Below are 16313 nucleotides of genomic sequence, written 5' to 3'. Positions count from 1 at the left end.
CAGCATTCACTTACATCATACAGAAGAATAATTTCCTCTACTCCAGGAATTCCTGGGTGAATTCTGTGGCCTTGTACACCTCTACCCCAATATAACACGACCCGATATAACACAAATTCAGATATTACGCAGTAAAGCAGCGCTCCGGGGGGGCGGGGCTGTGTGCTCCGGCGGATCAAAGCAAGTTCAATATAACGCGGTTTCACCTATAACGCAATAAGATATTTTGGCTCCCGAGGACAGCGTTATATCGGGTAGAGGTGTATTTGCATGAGGTCAAATTGGATTATCTTAATGGTGGCTCAAATTCTTTAAAAATGTAGGGATGACAGTTTACAAATATTTTGTGTATGTTTAGTTAGAAAAATATAAGTGCACAAACCTTAATAAGACTCTAGAGCTAACAAGTACAACACAAAAGCCACTTTTGGTTCTTTGTATGCAAAGCGCTCTACAATCTTTATTTCCTAGACACTGAGGACAGAATAAACAATAATTACAAAGCGAAGTGACAGAGATTTTCACATTTTGTGCATTTCTCAGTCACTTTGCAGCATGGAGACATCCTCACTCTTCTCCTTCAATCTTCTTATGAACCTCGCGGCTCTTCACCCGGAGCTTATTGACCTGGGACTCCGCAATGTCAGCCCGCTCCTCAGCCTCTTCCAGCTCGTGCTGGATCTTGCGGAACTTGGTGAGGTTGACATTGGATAGTTCCTCCTGAGGATGGAGAAAGTGTTGTGAAAACCAAAAGGCTAACCGTTCCCCTTCTCCCACATTTGGGTCTTGATTGGATGCAAATGTTTGCCGAGGGGAAGGCCCAAACTCTGTCACCCACTGACCACTTCTTACCTCATAATTTTCTAATTTAGAAAATGTATTTAAAACTAATTGAAATACTTTTGCAAACATTTAAGAGTTATGTATCTTTAGCTGTGTATGTTCACTGATAATGCTGGAGTCTTTTGCATTTGCAAAATGACAGTAAACATATGATTGTTACTAAAAGTTTATCCTACGGTGGATGGGACAGTGAAGAAATCCAAATGACAGATGCCACACCATTCTCGCTCATAAGCATTTTAAGGGGAACACTTTAGATGAGCAGTCTAAAAAATCTCCTATTTGCTAGATTTTGTATTAGATTCCCCAAAAATTACCTTTCATACAATTAGAATGTGTGCTCATGCTTTTGCAAGAAAAGGGCAATTGGTACTTTCTAGTGAGATGCATCTTACAAGGAAGAGGAAGACAGAACTGAATGAAAGGAACAGATCAGTTGTGTTATATCAAAAGCACTATAACCCTTTCACAAAAAACTTTAAAAAGTTTTAGTTCCCTAGTGCAAATCTATCTGTGTGAAACACGCGCACACACACACACACACACACGGAGTGCAGGGACGGCTCCAGGCACCAGCCCACCAAGCTTGTGCTTGGGGCGGCACCTGGAGGGGGGTGGCGCGGCGCTCCGGCCCCCGGGGAGAGCGGGGCCACGGCCGGGCTCGCCGCCCTCCCCCCGTCTCTCTGGCCGCCCTCCTCCCAGGACTCCGGCTGCCCTCCCCCCGGCTGCCGGGGGGAGAGTGGAGCCCCCACCGGGGCTCACCGCCCTCCTCCCAGGACTCCGGCCGCCCTCCTCCCCCCGCCCCCACAGGGGGGGGGGGGCGGCCGGCGGCTTTTTTGCCTGGGGAGGCAAAAAAGCCAGAGCCGGCCCTGACGGAGTGGCTCCTTATTTTTTGTGTATTGTTGCAGGGAAATCAAAAGTATTCTGATAGATAGTGGGGATTTAAATAATTAGAAGAGCTACTGGACAGGTGATTTACATTCTGGGACAAGATAAGAGGGAGTTTTATATTAAAAAGACTTTAATGGTATTTACTGTATGTACTTAAAATTTGAGTGGGTAGTGTATACTGTAGTTCAGATAGCTTCCATTCTAACCCCTTTCTCAGTTGCTCATAACTTTCTGTGACAAATTCTTTTCAAGAAATGTACAAGCACCCCTGAAAAACAGGAGGAGTGTAAATATTCCACCAGCCTGATAACACCATGCTACAGAATGTACAAGAATGGTTAACCGAACAGGTACAGGCCAAAGGATGTGCAAGTTCTGCTATGATGTACACAAGTCCTGATTTGTTCCAAGATCGAAGTACCTCAGCCATTGCCCCAGGGGAAGAAACGTTCTTTGATAAGGTGACAGCATTTTCTGGCTCTGGCAAAATTGCAACTTAAAGGTATTATTTATATCTGAATGAAATTGTGTTTACTGCAGCCTCCCAGATCCATTGTTCTGGGTTGGCACTGAGTTGTGGGAAGTCCTCTCCCAACGATGTTGCTCTGAACCCGTCCAGGTGTCCACAAGAGATGTTACAATGGCCAATACAAACTAATTCTCTGTGTACTTGAGCTGTTATGCAAAAAACAACTACAAGGCATCCAACAAATTCCAGGGGCTTAGATAGGCAGACATACAGACAGACAATTAGTGGAAAACAACTTAATATCATTCTCCTCAAAGTAGCAGAATTTCTATCCCATAAGAGGATAAATATTCGCCTGCCTCAGAATGATACTTACAGCCTCCTCAGCTTGTCTCTTGTAAGCTTTCACTTTCAGTTGTAGTTTGTCTACCAGATCCTGGAGCCTGAAAACATTCTTGCGATCTTCCTCAGTCTAAAAAGAGTTCGTAATGGAAGAGAGTCAATTAATTTCCTAATTATTTGTCTATTTCCTTCATATTATAAAGTGAAAGCAATGTTCCATATAAAACATTTTGGTAAGTAGGATAATAAAGATTATAACATGGATATTTTAATAGTCTTTTAAATGATTTCCTGGTGAACTCTTTGTTTTTCCATAGTATTACTGTTCACTGTCTTACTGTTTGAAAATGGCAATAAAAATTCTGCCCTGCAGGATCACATGCAAATAATTCATGCTCCCAGGAGAAGGATGTGACAGCACAAAGGGCCTCCCTCCTTACCTGATAGGACAGTTCCTTTACTCTTCTCTCATACTTGCGCATACCCTTGATAGCATCAGCGCTGCGTTTCTGCTCATTGTCAACCTCACCTTCCAGCTCACGCACCTGAAATGAGAAATGGATCGTTGAGTTTCACTGTGACAGGACATAGGAAATGCTCCTAAATGCACAAATATGGGGAATACACACTCTGGCCTCCAGTTTCTGGATATGCTTCTTGCCACCCTTCAGTGCCAGCTGCTCTGCCTCATCCAGACGGAGCTGCAGATCCTTCACCGTCTGGTCCAGGTTCTTCTTCATCCTCTCCAGGTGGGCACTGGTGTCCTGCTCCTTCTTCAGCTCCTCCGCCATCATGGCCGCCTAGTGAGTAAAGAAAGGAAACCGGTCCAGAAAACCAGCCATTTCAGGTGCAAACACAGCCATATTCTCCAAAGAAAAGTGCCTTCAACTCACATCAGTGATTGCTTTCTTGGCCTTCTCTTCTGCATTACGCGCTTCCTGAATTGTCTCCTCCATTTCACTCTGGATTTGGGAAATGTCTGTTTCCAGCTTCTTCTTCGTGTTGATCAGGCTGGTGTTCTGTTTAACAATAACAGACAAGACGTGTTTACAGTTAGTCCCAAAATATTGACTCTGGAACATGAACTGAATATTTGTACTTAAGGTACAGGTTACTATTAAAATGTTGTAAAACAGAACTCTCCTCTAAATGAATTATCACTGCAGAACACTGGCAGATAGTCAGTGACGTGCTGTGAATATTTTGAGATAGAGCTCTCAAAAACATTGTCCCTCCCCACCCAGTCTGTGACAAACCCTGTATACCAAGGCTGTGTGCTTGCAGAAAGGACAGAAGTAGTGAGTGAATAAATACTATATTAATACAAAGAAAAATCTTTCTCATTGCCTTAATAAAGGTAGCAGTAAGGAGTACTTGTCAAACAAACACAGAAAGCACCTCACACACATGTTTGATATATATTGCCGTGTATTGACAATTTAATGTAGCTCACACTTCAATGTGTGTCATTACAGAAGGGTACAATGGGAAGATCATCTTTTAATGTCTACTGGTGATATCATCCCTTGTGAAAATAGGTTGGAAATAGTGGTGCAATCTGGTCAACTCCAAAAGCAAAATAATTGCTCTTTAGAAACACTTTCTGAGCCCAAATATCATCTCTGGGAAAGATGATTTAACAGTATCCATCAACAGAAACTACATCTGAGGCAGGAAACCCACCAGCTCTCCCTTCAGACTGGTTCAGAATGATTCCAAAATGCTACCTGAGGCCCCTGATATCCCCCTTCATCACTCAACTTCAAGTATTGCTATAATTGCCTCTGACCTTCACAACCCCCGTGTAGCCTTCAACACGGACTTGCAGTTTTCTGCTTCCATTTCAGCAATGGTCCATCCTACTGAATATTGCCACAATACTCAGTTCAGAAAAGTTCTTTACTGCATCTTAACACTGCCTATCTCTGCTCTTTGAAGAATATGCTGTGAATATTTTAAGAGCTCTCACAAACATTACCCCCATAACCTGTGACAAACCCTATGTGCCAATTGTTGTAAATCTGGTCCATTCCAAAACAAAATAATCACTATGTAGAAATACTTCCTGAGCCCCAGGGTGACTTAAAAGTATCCAATGACAGAAACTGTATAAGAGGCAGGAAAGCCACTCCCAGAGCCTCTGAGACACTTGCCCCCCTCCATCACATCACTGCAATTATAACCTTCGTCATCCCTGTGTCATCTTCAACACAGCAACATGAGGAAAAACAAGGATGGCCTTGCAGCTTTTTGCTTTCTGTTTAACAAATGTCCAGCCTATGGACATTAGCATAAAGGCCATTTCAGGAACAAAAATCTTCTAAACACCCCCTAGCATTGCTCTTTGGAGCAGGGAACGTACAGAGCAGTCTCCTGCGTAGGGATTTGTGGGATTTCTTTTCACACTAGACCCTGACCTGGGTGTGCAGGAGCTGCACTCGTTCACTTGCATCCAGAAGCTCCTGTTCAGCCACTTTCCTGGCCCTCTCTGTCTGTTCCAGAGCTGACCTCAGCTCCTCAATTTCAGCCTGCATCAGGTTAGCTCTGCGCTCAGCCATGGCCACCTGCTCCTTCAGGTCTTCTTGGCTTCGGAGAGCATCATCCAAGTGTATCTGGGTGTCCTGTAAAATGAGTGAGAGAAATTAGCTGGAGGCGCAGACTCCTTGGCATGCTGAAAAGACCAGCTGAGCTATTGCACTACGCATGTGTGGCTTACTGTACCTTGAGCACTCCTTGTGTGTTTCGCAGGTTCTTCTGTGCCTCTGCAGCCAGGCGGCTGGCATGGCTCAGCTGGATCTCCATTTCATTCAGATCCCCCTCCATCTTCTTCTTTAACCTCATGGCTTCGTTTCTGCTCCTGATCTCAGCGTCCAGGGTGCTCTGCATGGACTCCACAGCTCTGATATGGTTTCTCTTCAGCTGTTCAATTTCCTCATCTTTCTCAGCAATCTTCCTGTCAACTTCAGACTTTACCTGGTTCAGCTCAAGTTGGATGCGGAGGATTTTGCCCTCTTCATGTTCTAGTGAAGCCTTAACAAGAACAAGTGAAGGATCAATAAAGGGACAAAAATAGTTTTTTCCTTCCAAATAAAGTGTTAAATGCTCCCTCAGACTGGAATGTAGTGCTGTGGGTAGCATGGGCACTGAGTACATAGCTTCTAGCACAGCATGTGCTGTCCCCCGTCCCTGTGAATTATCCCACCGTGTTTAAAATAGGATACAGCTCCAAGGTTTTCTGACTATCTCTCTGTAAAGCAGTGACTAATGGCATGCATACCTCAGCTTCCTCCAGAGCGGCCTGGATTTCTGATTTCTCTTGCTCAATCTGCTTCTTCACTTTCTCCAGCTCATGCATGGCCTTTCCCCCCTCTGCAATCTGCTCCGTGAGGTCAGAAATCTCCTCTGTTGGGTTACAGACAAATAATATAGTCAGACAAAGGGCCCAAAGAGAGAGATTCTCCTTAGAAATGCCACAGGCACAGACAGATTCACTTTAGAGTGTTGACAAGCTTTCCAGAAGCCCCATGTTAGGAGAAGAAATCCAGGGACTTACGCTGCAAGTTCTTGTTCTCACGCTTCAGAGTTTCAAGTTGATCCAAAGTTTCCTCATAAGCATTCTTCATCTTAAACAGCTCCGTGCTGAGAGAGCGAGACTCTTTCTGGGAAGCTTCCAGTTCAGCCTGCGTTTCCTCGTATTTCTGCTTCCATTCTGACAGAACCTGAAGAACAACAAGACCTTAGTCTAAGCAACGGAGATCACTAGAGGGTTCTCCATCCAACATCCACAAGGCTGAAATACCTTATCAAAATTCTTCTGCTTCTTATCCAGAGCTGCGCAGGCAGCATTAGATCTTTCCACATCAATCATCAGGTCCTCCACTTCATTCTGCAGCCTCTGCTTCGTCTTTTCAAGAGAAGCACATTTGGAATTCACAGCTTCGACATGTTCTTCAGCATCCTGCAGACGCTGAGCAAGCTTCTTCCTGGAAGATTGTAAATACAGCTCCCATTTTAGTGAGTAAATACAGCTCCCATTTAGTGAGTAATGTGGGAATTAAACTGTGTGCAGCTGCTCTGGGATTCGTGAGAGCATAAGTCATCTCTTCTGGGCTGTGACTCCAGTGCATACATAATATGTGCCCTCTCCTAACCTTGGAGACACTACTGCATTTGGACTTTCCCCCTATTGTTTCCCAGGAGATATATACACTTTAGTTTTTCTTTTTCTCTACCATACATCACACCTGGGCCCCATATACTCCGAGTATCTTTGGCCTCTTCCCATTTCCACATTACATTCTTTGTTTCTTCCAGCCCTTCCCCGATCCCAGCACGTACTTGGCCTCTTCCAGTTCCTCTGTGCGCTGAATAGCGTCTGTCTCATATTTGGTTCTCCACTGGGCAACTTCACTGTTGGCCTTGGACAGGGTGCGTTGCAGCTCACCCTTGGCTTCCTGCTCCTCCTCATATTGCTCCCGGAGCAAGTCGCAGTCATGGCGAGCAGACTGCAAGGCGTGGGCCAGTGCGTTCTTAGCCTGGAGATACAATAGTGTTAGTACAGTGTTGCTAAATATCCTGGGAATCCTTCTGACAGTATCCTCCATCAATTGATGGAGTGGTAGAAACCCCATTGTATGGAGGCATTTAAAATTGATCTGGATAAATATAAATATACCGCAGGGAAATTACCTGCATTATAAGGGGCTGAACTAAGTGACTTAATAAGTCATTTCCCTGTCTAGTTTCCAAACTGGTATGGTTTTATACAAGGTTAAAGCATCCTTTCTAGACGATGAATCAGGCATCAAATGAAACCTCCAACCTTCAGATGAAGACAATACAGTTGGAAAAATCCTCACCTTTATCTCCTCCTCTAGATGCCTCTTCAGTTCCTCAATCTGTTGGGTAAAAGCCTGCTTGCCTCTTGAGAGCTGAGAAACTAATGTATCTTTTTCCTCTACCTGGCGTGAAAATTCACCTGAAAAGGACAAAGTGAAATAGGAGGGATTTAATGAGACTCAACTGACAATGATGGAAACAATGTTTATTCACAGATGAGACAAAATCATATGTTAGATGTGAGAAACTCCTGTTACATCATCCAGTCTATCTCTCTGCCAATCTCTTGTTCCCCACAGTACATTTTCTAGTAGCTTTTTCTAGTCCACTTTTCTAGTTCCATGTAATTTTATAGACTCATCACCTGTGGCAGTTTAATACATCTCGCTGCCAGGAAGGTTATCCTAATATTGACTCTAAATTTTCTTTTCTTAGTTTCATTCCAGTAGTCCTACTTATACCCTTGGTGCATCACACTAAACATAGTCTTCCACCCTTCGTATTTCCATTAAAATAAACTAAGTTATCACTTAGCCACACTGTACGTTACTATCTTATTAAATCATTTCTCATTACTAGTTCCTTCATCACCTTGGTCAGGGTTGGATTAAAGAATTTTGGAGCCTTGTGCACTGTGGAAATTGGGGGCCCCTTATCTTCCTTAAACCCAAGACACAGCATGTGATATACAGTCTGTAAATATGGCAGCGTGTCTCAGTTAGCTTGGCATTGTGCCAAGACTCGAATGATCCAAATGTGTATATAGAGGGAGAGGTATAGACAGCCTTCTGAGAATCAGAGTGAGAGCACCTGTATCCCAATCATTTTCCTCTTGCACCTACTGATTTCAGAGTAGGACCATGGATTTGGTTTCAGGGCCCAGAGTGGAAGTTTGCAGCTCATTGTACAGCCACACAAGTTTGAGTCTCCCAATACTTAAATGAATGTCAGTGCCAGCCAAGCCCAATAACATGGTAGCTTTGCAATGAGAGTTGGTTGCTTCCTTTTACTCTTGACAATAAAGATGCCTTCATAACCTCAGGTCACCACAGGACTTAGCATTGTTTTTTTCACATACTGGACATCAGGAATAATAACTTATCCACCTTTCACTAGGGGTCTGTCTACACTGCAATGTAAGCCCAAGGTTAATAGAACTCAAGTTAGAAGACCTTGGGTTTATTAACCTAGGGTTTGAGCATCTACACTCATTTGTAACCTCAGGTTAGGAACTGTTGAACCCTGGGTCTCAACCTGGGGCTCCAATGTCTATGCTACATTGTGCGGGACTGAGTTCAGCCACCCATGTCCCAGACTTCTTAGCGCCATCCCAAAATGTGGCCACTCTAGCCCTTTGTTCATGGTGCAGTGGGGGAAAACTTGATTGTCTGGAGGACAAAGAAAATCAGCCTGTGGAGTTGTGCAGTACTTTTGGCAAACTCCCAGAGCACGAGTCCTGTGGGGCAGCGTCTACACTGCAAAGCAATAGGGCTTGGGCCCTGAGTCCTGGCTTGACTCAGGCTTGGACCCTCCACCCCCATGGGGTCCTGGGACCCTGCGTCTGAACCCAGGGTTAGTGTGATTTGTGTGTAGACAAAAAGGGGGTTAGGCTTCAGCTCGAACCCTGGGCTTACTTTCAGTGTAGACATACCCTGAGAGATCGGATCGTGCCACCAGGACTTTCCCAAAATATCTAGATGAGATAACTATTCTAAATTGGTAGAGAAAGTTCAGATAAGACTTTTTAAAAATTGAATATGAAATATATTCGTATTAATAGATCTAGAATATTTAATTTAAATATACATGGCCATTTATTAAAAATTTAATACCAATGCTCTGTCTCTTCTTTTGCTCTGGAAAACATTTGCTAAGTAAGCTAATTGCTGGGGTATATTTATGAAATGGGACTTAGAAATTAATGTGACCATGCCCAGTTGGCTCTTCAGCTACAGGGGGAAAGTTCCCAATGAAAGCAAGACTTGCCAGAGACCATATAAATCAGAAAAGAGCAAGTACATTTGTGCATTGGAACCTGAGTGAGCCTCCTGAGCCACGGACGCTTCGCTGCCTTTGAAAAACAGGCAGGGCTTAGAGAGGAACTTTGCCAGCTCCTCAGCGATAGGAGCTCTGAGTCTCAGCTGGCTCTGGACACATGTTGGATCCAAATCAATACAAATAAGGGACTGACTCTGAGACACCAATTGTGGGATTGGGCTTCACCAGCCGAGCAAGCAAGGAAGTTGGTTCTTTTCCCCTGAGAAGAAGGGTGGACTTGAGTACCAGGATGCCCAGCTCCCAGGACCCAAAGATGACAAAGATGCAGAAGGAGACATGGACAAGCGGAAGCCCAAAAAGCGACCCAAGAAACCAGACTCCTCCCAGAAGCCCCCTCCTCTTAGGTATCTCTGATCACCATGACCATTCGGGAGAGCGCTAAGAAAAGACCCAGTGCCTAGGGCGCCAGACCTGCCAGTTCATCTGCCTACGGTGCCAAACCTAGGTAGCCTGCAATCCCATGCAACAGGTCACTACACCACTCACTGAAGTCTGGCCCAGCCACCCCCCAGCATGACAGCTGGGGCAGTCGGGCCAGATTTAATGGGACACAAAGGGGATTGCCATCGCTGAGAGTCAGAAACACCGGCCACTGACTACCCATCCCTGGACACACACGCCACCCTGTCCCTTCTGTTCCTCACATAGACAACCCCCACCAGCCTGACTCCCCCTCTTCTCCTCCCAGGCATCCCTCATCATCCTGACCCTCCTCTTCCCCTCCCAGGCTCCCCCATCACCCTGACTCCCCCTCTTCTCCTCCCAGGCATCTCCCAATCAGCCTGATCCTCCTCTTCCTCTCCCAGAAACCCCCCACCAGCCGGACCCTCCTCTTCCCCTTCAAGGTGCCCCCCACCATACCACCCTGACCTCCCTAGCCCATGAGCCTCCTAGAAGCCTCCACCAGGTAGTCCCTGCTCCTTACCCCTCCCTGCTTGCAGCAGTGCTTTAAGGCCTATGGACTCTGGACAATTCCCATGGAATTGTGGGAAATCTTTAATTCCTTGACAAGAATCATGCCAAAAGAATCTGATATACTCAAAGGCCTTGCATGTAGTTAATAAAGGTCTACATCATGTATTGACATTAAAAAGTTGAAGCCTAAAATTATTTAAAAAAAACCTAAAGTATAGTCCTAGCTCTGACGTGCAAAGGAACATCCAAATTAACCCTTTGCTGTAAAAATGGTCCCTACAACGTTCAATAGAGAATGTTTAGAACCGCCCTGTTTTGTGTGACGTGATGCATTTGCCCATGCAGTGCAAAACTAAACTGAGCTTCTTTGTTGTCATATTAGTTGGCAAATGTAAATCTACTCTGGGGTCCAGTGTGTCTCCCAGACCTCTCTCAACATTCCTGTTTCTCAGAGTTCCTCCACCCATCAAGTACATGTACTTTGGTTCATTTCTCCTTAGATCTATTAGTTGTAACTTTCCAAAAAGCATCTTGTGTTGTTATTTTCCTGCTCATCTTCCTAATCTCTGTAGGTTCCTTCGTATTATTTTTATCCTTGCTGGGTTTTGCAACTCTCCCCATATAAGTATCCTCTGCAAATTTCATTAGTGTGTCATTTCCCCTGTCTTCCTTATTATTCTTAGCAGTAGCAGCAGTAGCAATGCATTTGGTGATGTGTTCAAAATAAAACAAAAATCTTTTAGTCTTTATTCTATTAGCATGAAGTATTCAAGAAGGGATTTCTACTTGGTAATGACCTGACTTATGATGATCTAGAGTGTTTATAGGCATCACATAGAATGGCAGGTAGATTCTAAGCCATAGAGAGATAAATTCACCATTGTCAGAAGTATCCCAATTCTCGGCATAGACTGGTCAAATTTCTACCTTGAAGCAAACACTTAGAAGTGTCTTACCTGCTTCTGTCTGTAGACGAGCTCGTTGAGTGCTCAGGTCATTGATCAGGCGCTGGTGCTCCTCTTCCTTTGTCTTAACCTCACTAAGCTGATCTTCCAGAGTGCGGCAAATCTTCTCAAGGTTTGCCTGCAATATGTGAAATGGACAAAAGGAAAGAGGCTACACAACTGGCTCTGTTGTATTCTGAGATCACATGAGGTGCTAAGCATCTGCAACTCTCATGGACCACAAAACGCTAGCCAGCGTTTAAGAGAGAAAACAGTTCTATAGTCAGACTTATATCACTAAGATTGCAGGATTTATAGAAGATATGCACCACGATATGTAGTAGTGTGTGATAATGTATTGTCATAAATCATTCAAATGTTATCTCACTTGTTTAAATTAAGGAACAGATTGTCAGTTGAGATGCAGAGTCCTTGATTTTTATTTTAAATCATGATTTATTGCGTATTTACTATTAACAAAACTCATCACTTTACAGTGATCAGAGGGAGGGAAGGGAGAGCAGAAGAGAAAAAGGCAGGAAAGTAAAAAAAAGTGAGGTTGAGATAATTAATCTGTCAGAAGTTTTTAATGTTTTTATTTTATTACTTAAATTTTAATAATTTAACTAAAGTTTCAGTGTAATAATAATAATAATCGTGAAGGTCTTTCCTGCTAACGTGGTACTAACCTGGACTAACAAATGTACAGGCCTTTGGATTCCAAGTTTCTTTCCTATCAAAACATTGGCCATTAGCCTTAGACTTTATTCAACCCTGCATTTGGTTCTTATCTTATAAACCAAAAGTACCCATTAGTTATCATTATATTAGTGCCAAAATTACTTATCGCCAACTCATAGTAATACATGTATAGCTCTTACCCTTCTTTTACACCCTGCTTACATGTAAATTTGATATAATTAAATATAAATCCTCTGTTCTTTTCAGCTGCAATAACACTTAGGGTAAAGACAGCACTTTCAATAAACAACTCTGTACCTTGGCTTTGGAGACAGTCTCCATGTTACTAGCCAGGTCATCAATCTCCATCTTCAGTTCACTTTTCTCTTTCTCCAGCTTCTGCTTGACTCGTTGCAGGTTGTCGATTTGCTCCCCAAGCTCTGCTGTGCTGTCCGCGTGCTTCTTCCGGAGGGCGGCAGCTGTGGCTTCATGCTGCAGAGTGGCCTCTTCAAGGTCTCGGCGCATTTTCTGGAATTCTGCCTCACGCTTCTTGTTCATCTCAATCTGAACCGCTGTGGCTCCACCAGCTTCTTCCAGCCGCTCACTGATCTCCTCAAGTTCCCTGGAGAGATCACCCCGCTGCTTCTCTGCTTTCGCCCGAGAGGCACGTTCAGCCTCTATCTCCTCCTCCAGCTCCTCAATACGAGCCTAGAGAACAACAGGAAACACTAAGACTGTGGATTCATTCTGGGGTCAACACCAGTATGGCTGTCAGCAGAGTACTGCTGGCATAACACCGTAGAATAGATGCAGCCTACACTGACAACAGGGTGGCAAGGAAACACCACCTCCCTGAACTAGGATAGCTACATCCAAACCCACTGAAAGAAATTTGGGTCCCTGGTAAATCACGTTCACTGTGTCCACCTCTTTCCATTTCACTTTATTTACACAGATGTTAAAGATGTTTTGGGTATCCCCCTGAGCTCAGGACCCTGGCACAACTCTCCCTCCTTTCTCCCTCCTCTTGTCCGCCTACATTGATGGAAGCTTTCTTCCACCAACACAGCTGGTGTGCATCTACACTGGGCAAATCTATGTCAGTCAGGGATCTGGTTTTATCAAACCCTTGGCCGACATGACTATGTCAACCTAACTTAGACCAAGCCTAAGAAAGATGGTTTCCTTTTAACTGAACTCGTTCTGAAGGCCAGAAGAGAAAGAATTAATGACTAGCCTGTAACTCTTTGATCTTCTTCTGCAGCTGGACGCCCAGGACTTGCTCATCCTCAATTTTGCTTTGGAATTGACTGATTTCAAAGTCCTTCCTTTTCACACACACAAAGAAAAAAAGAGTTAGTGCCGGAACAAAATGTATCTGCAGGATACCCCCTGCAAACCATACCTACTTCTTCAGTTTTTCCTCCAGCTGCTGTTTATCATTTTCTAAATCCATTGTGGATTCCTGGGCCAGCTTCAAATCTCCTTCAAGTTTCCTCTTAGCTCTTTCAAGGTCCATGCGAATCTTCTTCTCTTGCTCCAGCGACCCTTCAAGCTAAACAGAAAAAGACCATAAATTCTCTGCTAACAGGAGCCTGATTTCACACTGGTTTTATTCTCTCAATATGTTATTGTGCCTACATCGTCCACTTGCTGCTCCAGCTTGGTTTTAGCTTTGCTCAGTGTGTTCACTTTGTCCTCTTCTGCCTGCAGGTCATCCAGGGTCTGCTGATGGGCCTCCTGGAGGGCTTTCTTTTCCTTTGTCAGTTTAGCAATGGTTTCATCCAGGACTGCCATCTCCTCAGTGAGGTTTTTCACCTGCAGAGTTGAACAAAGGTAGTTAACGAAAATGGATACAAAACATTATTGTTTGTGAACCAACAGTGTCATATTTTAGAATCTTCGTTAGAGATTCTGCCTTATACCTTGTTTTCTGTGGCATGTTTTTCCTTTTCAACCTTGGCCAATGTTAACTCAAGGTCATCAATGTCTTTCTTCAGCTCTGAACACTCGTCCTCCAGTTTCCTCTTTTTGGCTGTCAGCTCAGCGTTCATCTCCTCCTCATCCTCTGCTCTTTCACTCAGTTCCTTAATTTTAGCTTCAAGTTGGATTTTGGTTTTGATCAGCTGGTCACATCTTTCCTCAGCATCAGCCAAGCCATCAGATTCCTACAGTGAATCCATTATTAGGATCTTTTCTAAAAGGTTTTTTTTTTTAACTGGTGTTTGTCTCATAATGACTTTTACTGCATCTTTTATAGCATGGAATAGGTATTTTATAGTTATGGTTTTGATGACACTTCCACTTGTAGCTCATATTTTCAGTCACTTAAAATTTTCCAGAAAAAAACAACCATTTGTCCTGAAATTTATCTAATTTCAACAGAACTCAGAAATGAAAAACAAATATTTTTCAAATATCTGGCCATAAGTGAAGCATCTCTCACCAGTTCATATTTTTGGCCAGAGGAGTTCGCTCTCCCCCCGGGGCACCACTGGGGGCCCTGTGCTCCCCCCTCCTACCCGGCACTGCCAGAGGGTACCCTGTGCTCCCACCACCACTGTCCGGGGACGCTGTGCTCCCCACTCTACCAATCCCTCCCTTGCCTGCCCCACCCCCAGAGGCTCTGCTCACTGCCGCACTACTATTGGTGAAGAGGATTGTCACTCCGTATCATCTCAGCGCTAATTGGTGGAGGCAGAGAAGGGGGCAGGGTGAGTGAACTCCGGAGAACTCTGGCTCCTGGAAGAGGGGATCTGGCTGCCCAGCACTCACTCTCCCTCCACTGCCCTGGGGCTGCCTAGAGTGGCCAGACAGCAAGTGTGAAAAATCAGGATGGGGGTGGGGGGTAATAGGAGCCTATATAAGAAAAAGACCCCAAAATCAGGACTGTCCCTATAAAATCAGGACATCTGGTCATCCTAGGGCCGCCAGAGGAGTTCTGTGACCCCGCCAATTACTGGGGGGGCCGTGTCCCTGCTTTTCCCGCCTTGCACACACCCTGGCTCATAAAGCAAGTACTCAGGGTGCTGCCACTCTACTTCTGTGGAGGGAGAGAGAGAACCCTACATCCGCCACTGCTGCTCCAGAGGAGAGGAGGCCCTTTCTGCCTCTTCTTCTGGGAAAAGAGGACCTCGTACTGTGGTCACTGCTTCTCTGGGAAGGGAGGAGCCCTGCTGCCACTGCCATTTCAACTGTGTGTGTTGGAGGGGTGGGGGGACCACATCACAGGGCTGGGCTGTGCGGGTGGAGCCATAGACGGCCCCTTGTCATGGTGTGTGTGAGGCTCCAGATTGCCTTAATCCAGCCTGGGATGGCAACATTGGTGGCATAATACATTTAAAGGGTACAGCAGATGTGTAAATTCATCAGGGGTTGTGAATACATTGGCACTGTCACAGTAAATTGCCATGGATGCGGCAGGAGTATTTAAAGAGCATAACTTTGCTTCTCCAAATTTGCTTGCTCTCACTTTGTTTTAGGGCATGACCTGTCATACATGGCTGGGAGTATTGTTATTTATTTATTTATACACCGATACTTTCTTTTTGATACTTTATATTTTAAACACGGGGAATATTTTATCTTGGCCAAACACTGATCCCAGTGCTATTAATGGGATGCTTCATGGGAAAGTTGCATTGGGAACTTTCAGCTTGGACCTTTCTACTGTACAATAAGGGTTGAATGCACTGGTGATACTCACAGACTGTACTTGGAGCTGCAGGTCGTTTTTCTCTTGCAGCAGGGTCACCATTTTTTCCTCCAGTTCTTTCCTTTTTGCCTCAGATTTAGCAAGCTCCTCTTTCGTCTTCTCAAACTCTTCCTTCATGTTGGCCATCTCCTTCTCAGATTCAGCACTCTTCAGCAAGGGCTTGATCTTGAAGTACAGCTTCATCCAGGGCCAGTGCTTGACATTCATGAACGAGCGAACGTTGTATTGGATACAGAAGATGGACTCTCTATAATGTCATCAGAATATATGGTCAATGTTAAAGGCCAGATACTGCAATGCTACTAATTGTGAGTAGCATTTATTCAGCCAAGTAGCCTCATTTGAGTTCAAATGGGGCCACTCACATGAAAAAATACTACTCTAAGGGTTACAGACTCTGGACCTGCTTGAGCCTTAGAAAGTCTAGGGGGAGTAAAACTCCACTGTCGGTCTCCTCAATGTGCATGTTGAACTAATGTCTGTTCTCTGTAGACTCACGCTCACAAACCGGGATGAACTTTCGCTCCCTCTTTACACATCACTGACCCACTCCCTCTGATGAGTGTTTTGGAGTCTAAGGGACTCTGAACTGGTGTAACTCATGCTGAGGAGCCAA

General features: G+C 44.6%; 1 protein-coding gene across 1 annotated transcript in view; it reads right to left on the bottom strand.

Moving 5' to 3' along the window:
- Positions 1 to 425: 425 nt before the first annotated feature.
- Positions 426 to 16313, bottom strand: part of LOC128848161 (myosin-1B-like) — a 32128-nt gene continuing 16240 nt past the window's right edge. The window contains exons 22-40 of the mRNA XM_054047969.1: positions 15689 to 15944; positions 13908 to 14150; positions 13624 to 13800; positions 13392 to 13537; positions 13220 to 13310; positions 12301 to 12690; positions 11314 to 11440; positions 7405 to 7523; positions 6884 to 7080; positions 6345 to 6528; positions 6099 to 6264; positions 5823 to 5947; positions 5267 to 5575; positions 4963 to 5166; positions 3439 to 3564; positions 3175 to 3345; positions 2986 to 3090; positions 2580 to 2675; positions 426 to 720 (exon numbers count right to left, since the gene is read on the bottom strand). Coding sequence (XP_053903944.1) covers positions 568 to 720; positions 2580 to 2675; positions 2986 to 3090; positions 3175 to 3345; positions 3439 to 3564; positions 4963 to 5166; positions 5267 to 5575; positions 5823 to 5947; positions 6099 to 6264; positions 6345 to 6528; positions 6884 to 7080; positions 7405 to 7523; positions 11314 to 11440; positions 12301 to 12690; positions 13220 to 13310; positions 13392 to 13537; positions 13624 to 13800; positions 13908 to 14150; positions 15689 to 15944 — 3385 coding nt within the window. The 3' untranslated portion in view covers positions 426 to 567. The remainder of the gene's footprint in view (positions 721 to 2579; positions 2676 to 2985; positions 3091 to 3174; positions 3346 to 3438; positions 3565 to 4962; positions 5167 to 5266; positions 5576 to 5822; positions 5948 to 6098; positions 6265 to 6344; positions 6529 to 6883; positions 7081 to 7404; positions 7524 to 11313; positions 11441 to 12300; positions 12691 to 13219; positions 13311 to 13391; positions 13538 to 13623; positions 13801 to 13907; positions 14151 to 15688; positions 15945 to 16313) is intronic.

This window comes from Malaclemys terrapin, chromosome 13 (genome assembly GCF_027887155.1).
Source record: "Malaclemys terrapin pileata isolate rMalTer1 chromosome 13, rMalTer1.hap1, whole genome shotgun sequence".
Classification (NCBI taxonomy): domain Eukaryota; kingdom Metazoa; phylum Chordata; order Testudines; family Emydidae; genus Malaclemys; species Malaclemys terrapin.
Note: the sequence above shows the minus strand (reverse complement) of the source record. Positions and strands in the feature narration are given on the sequence as shown.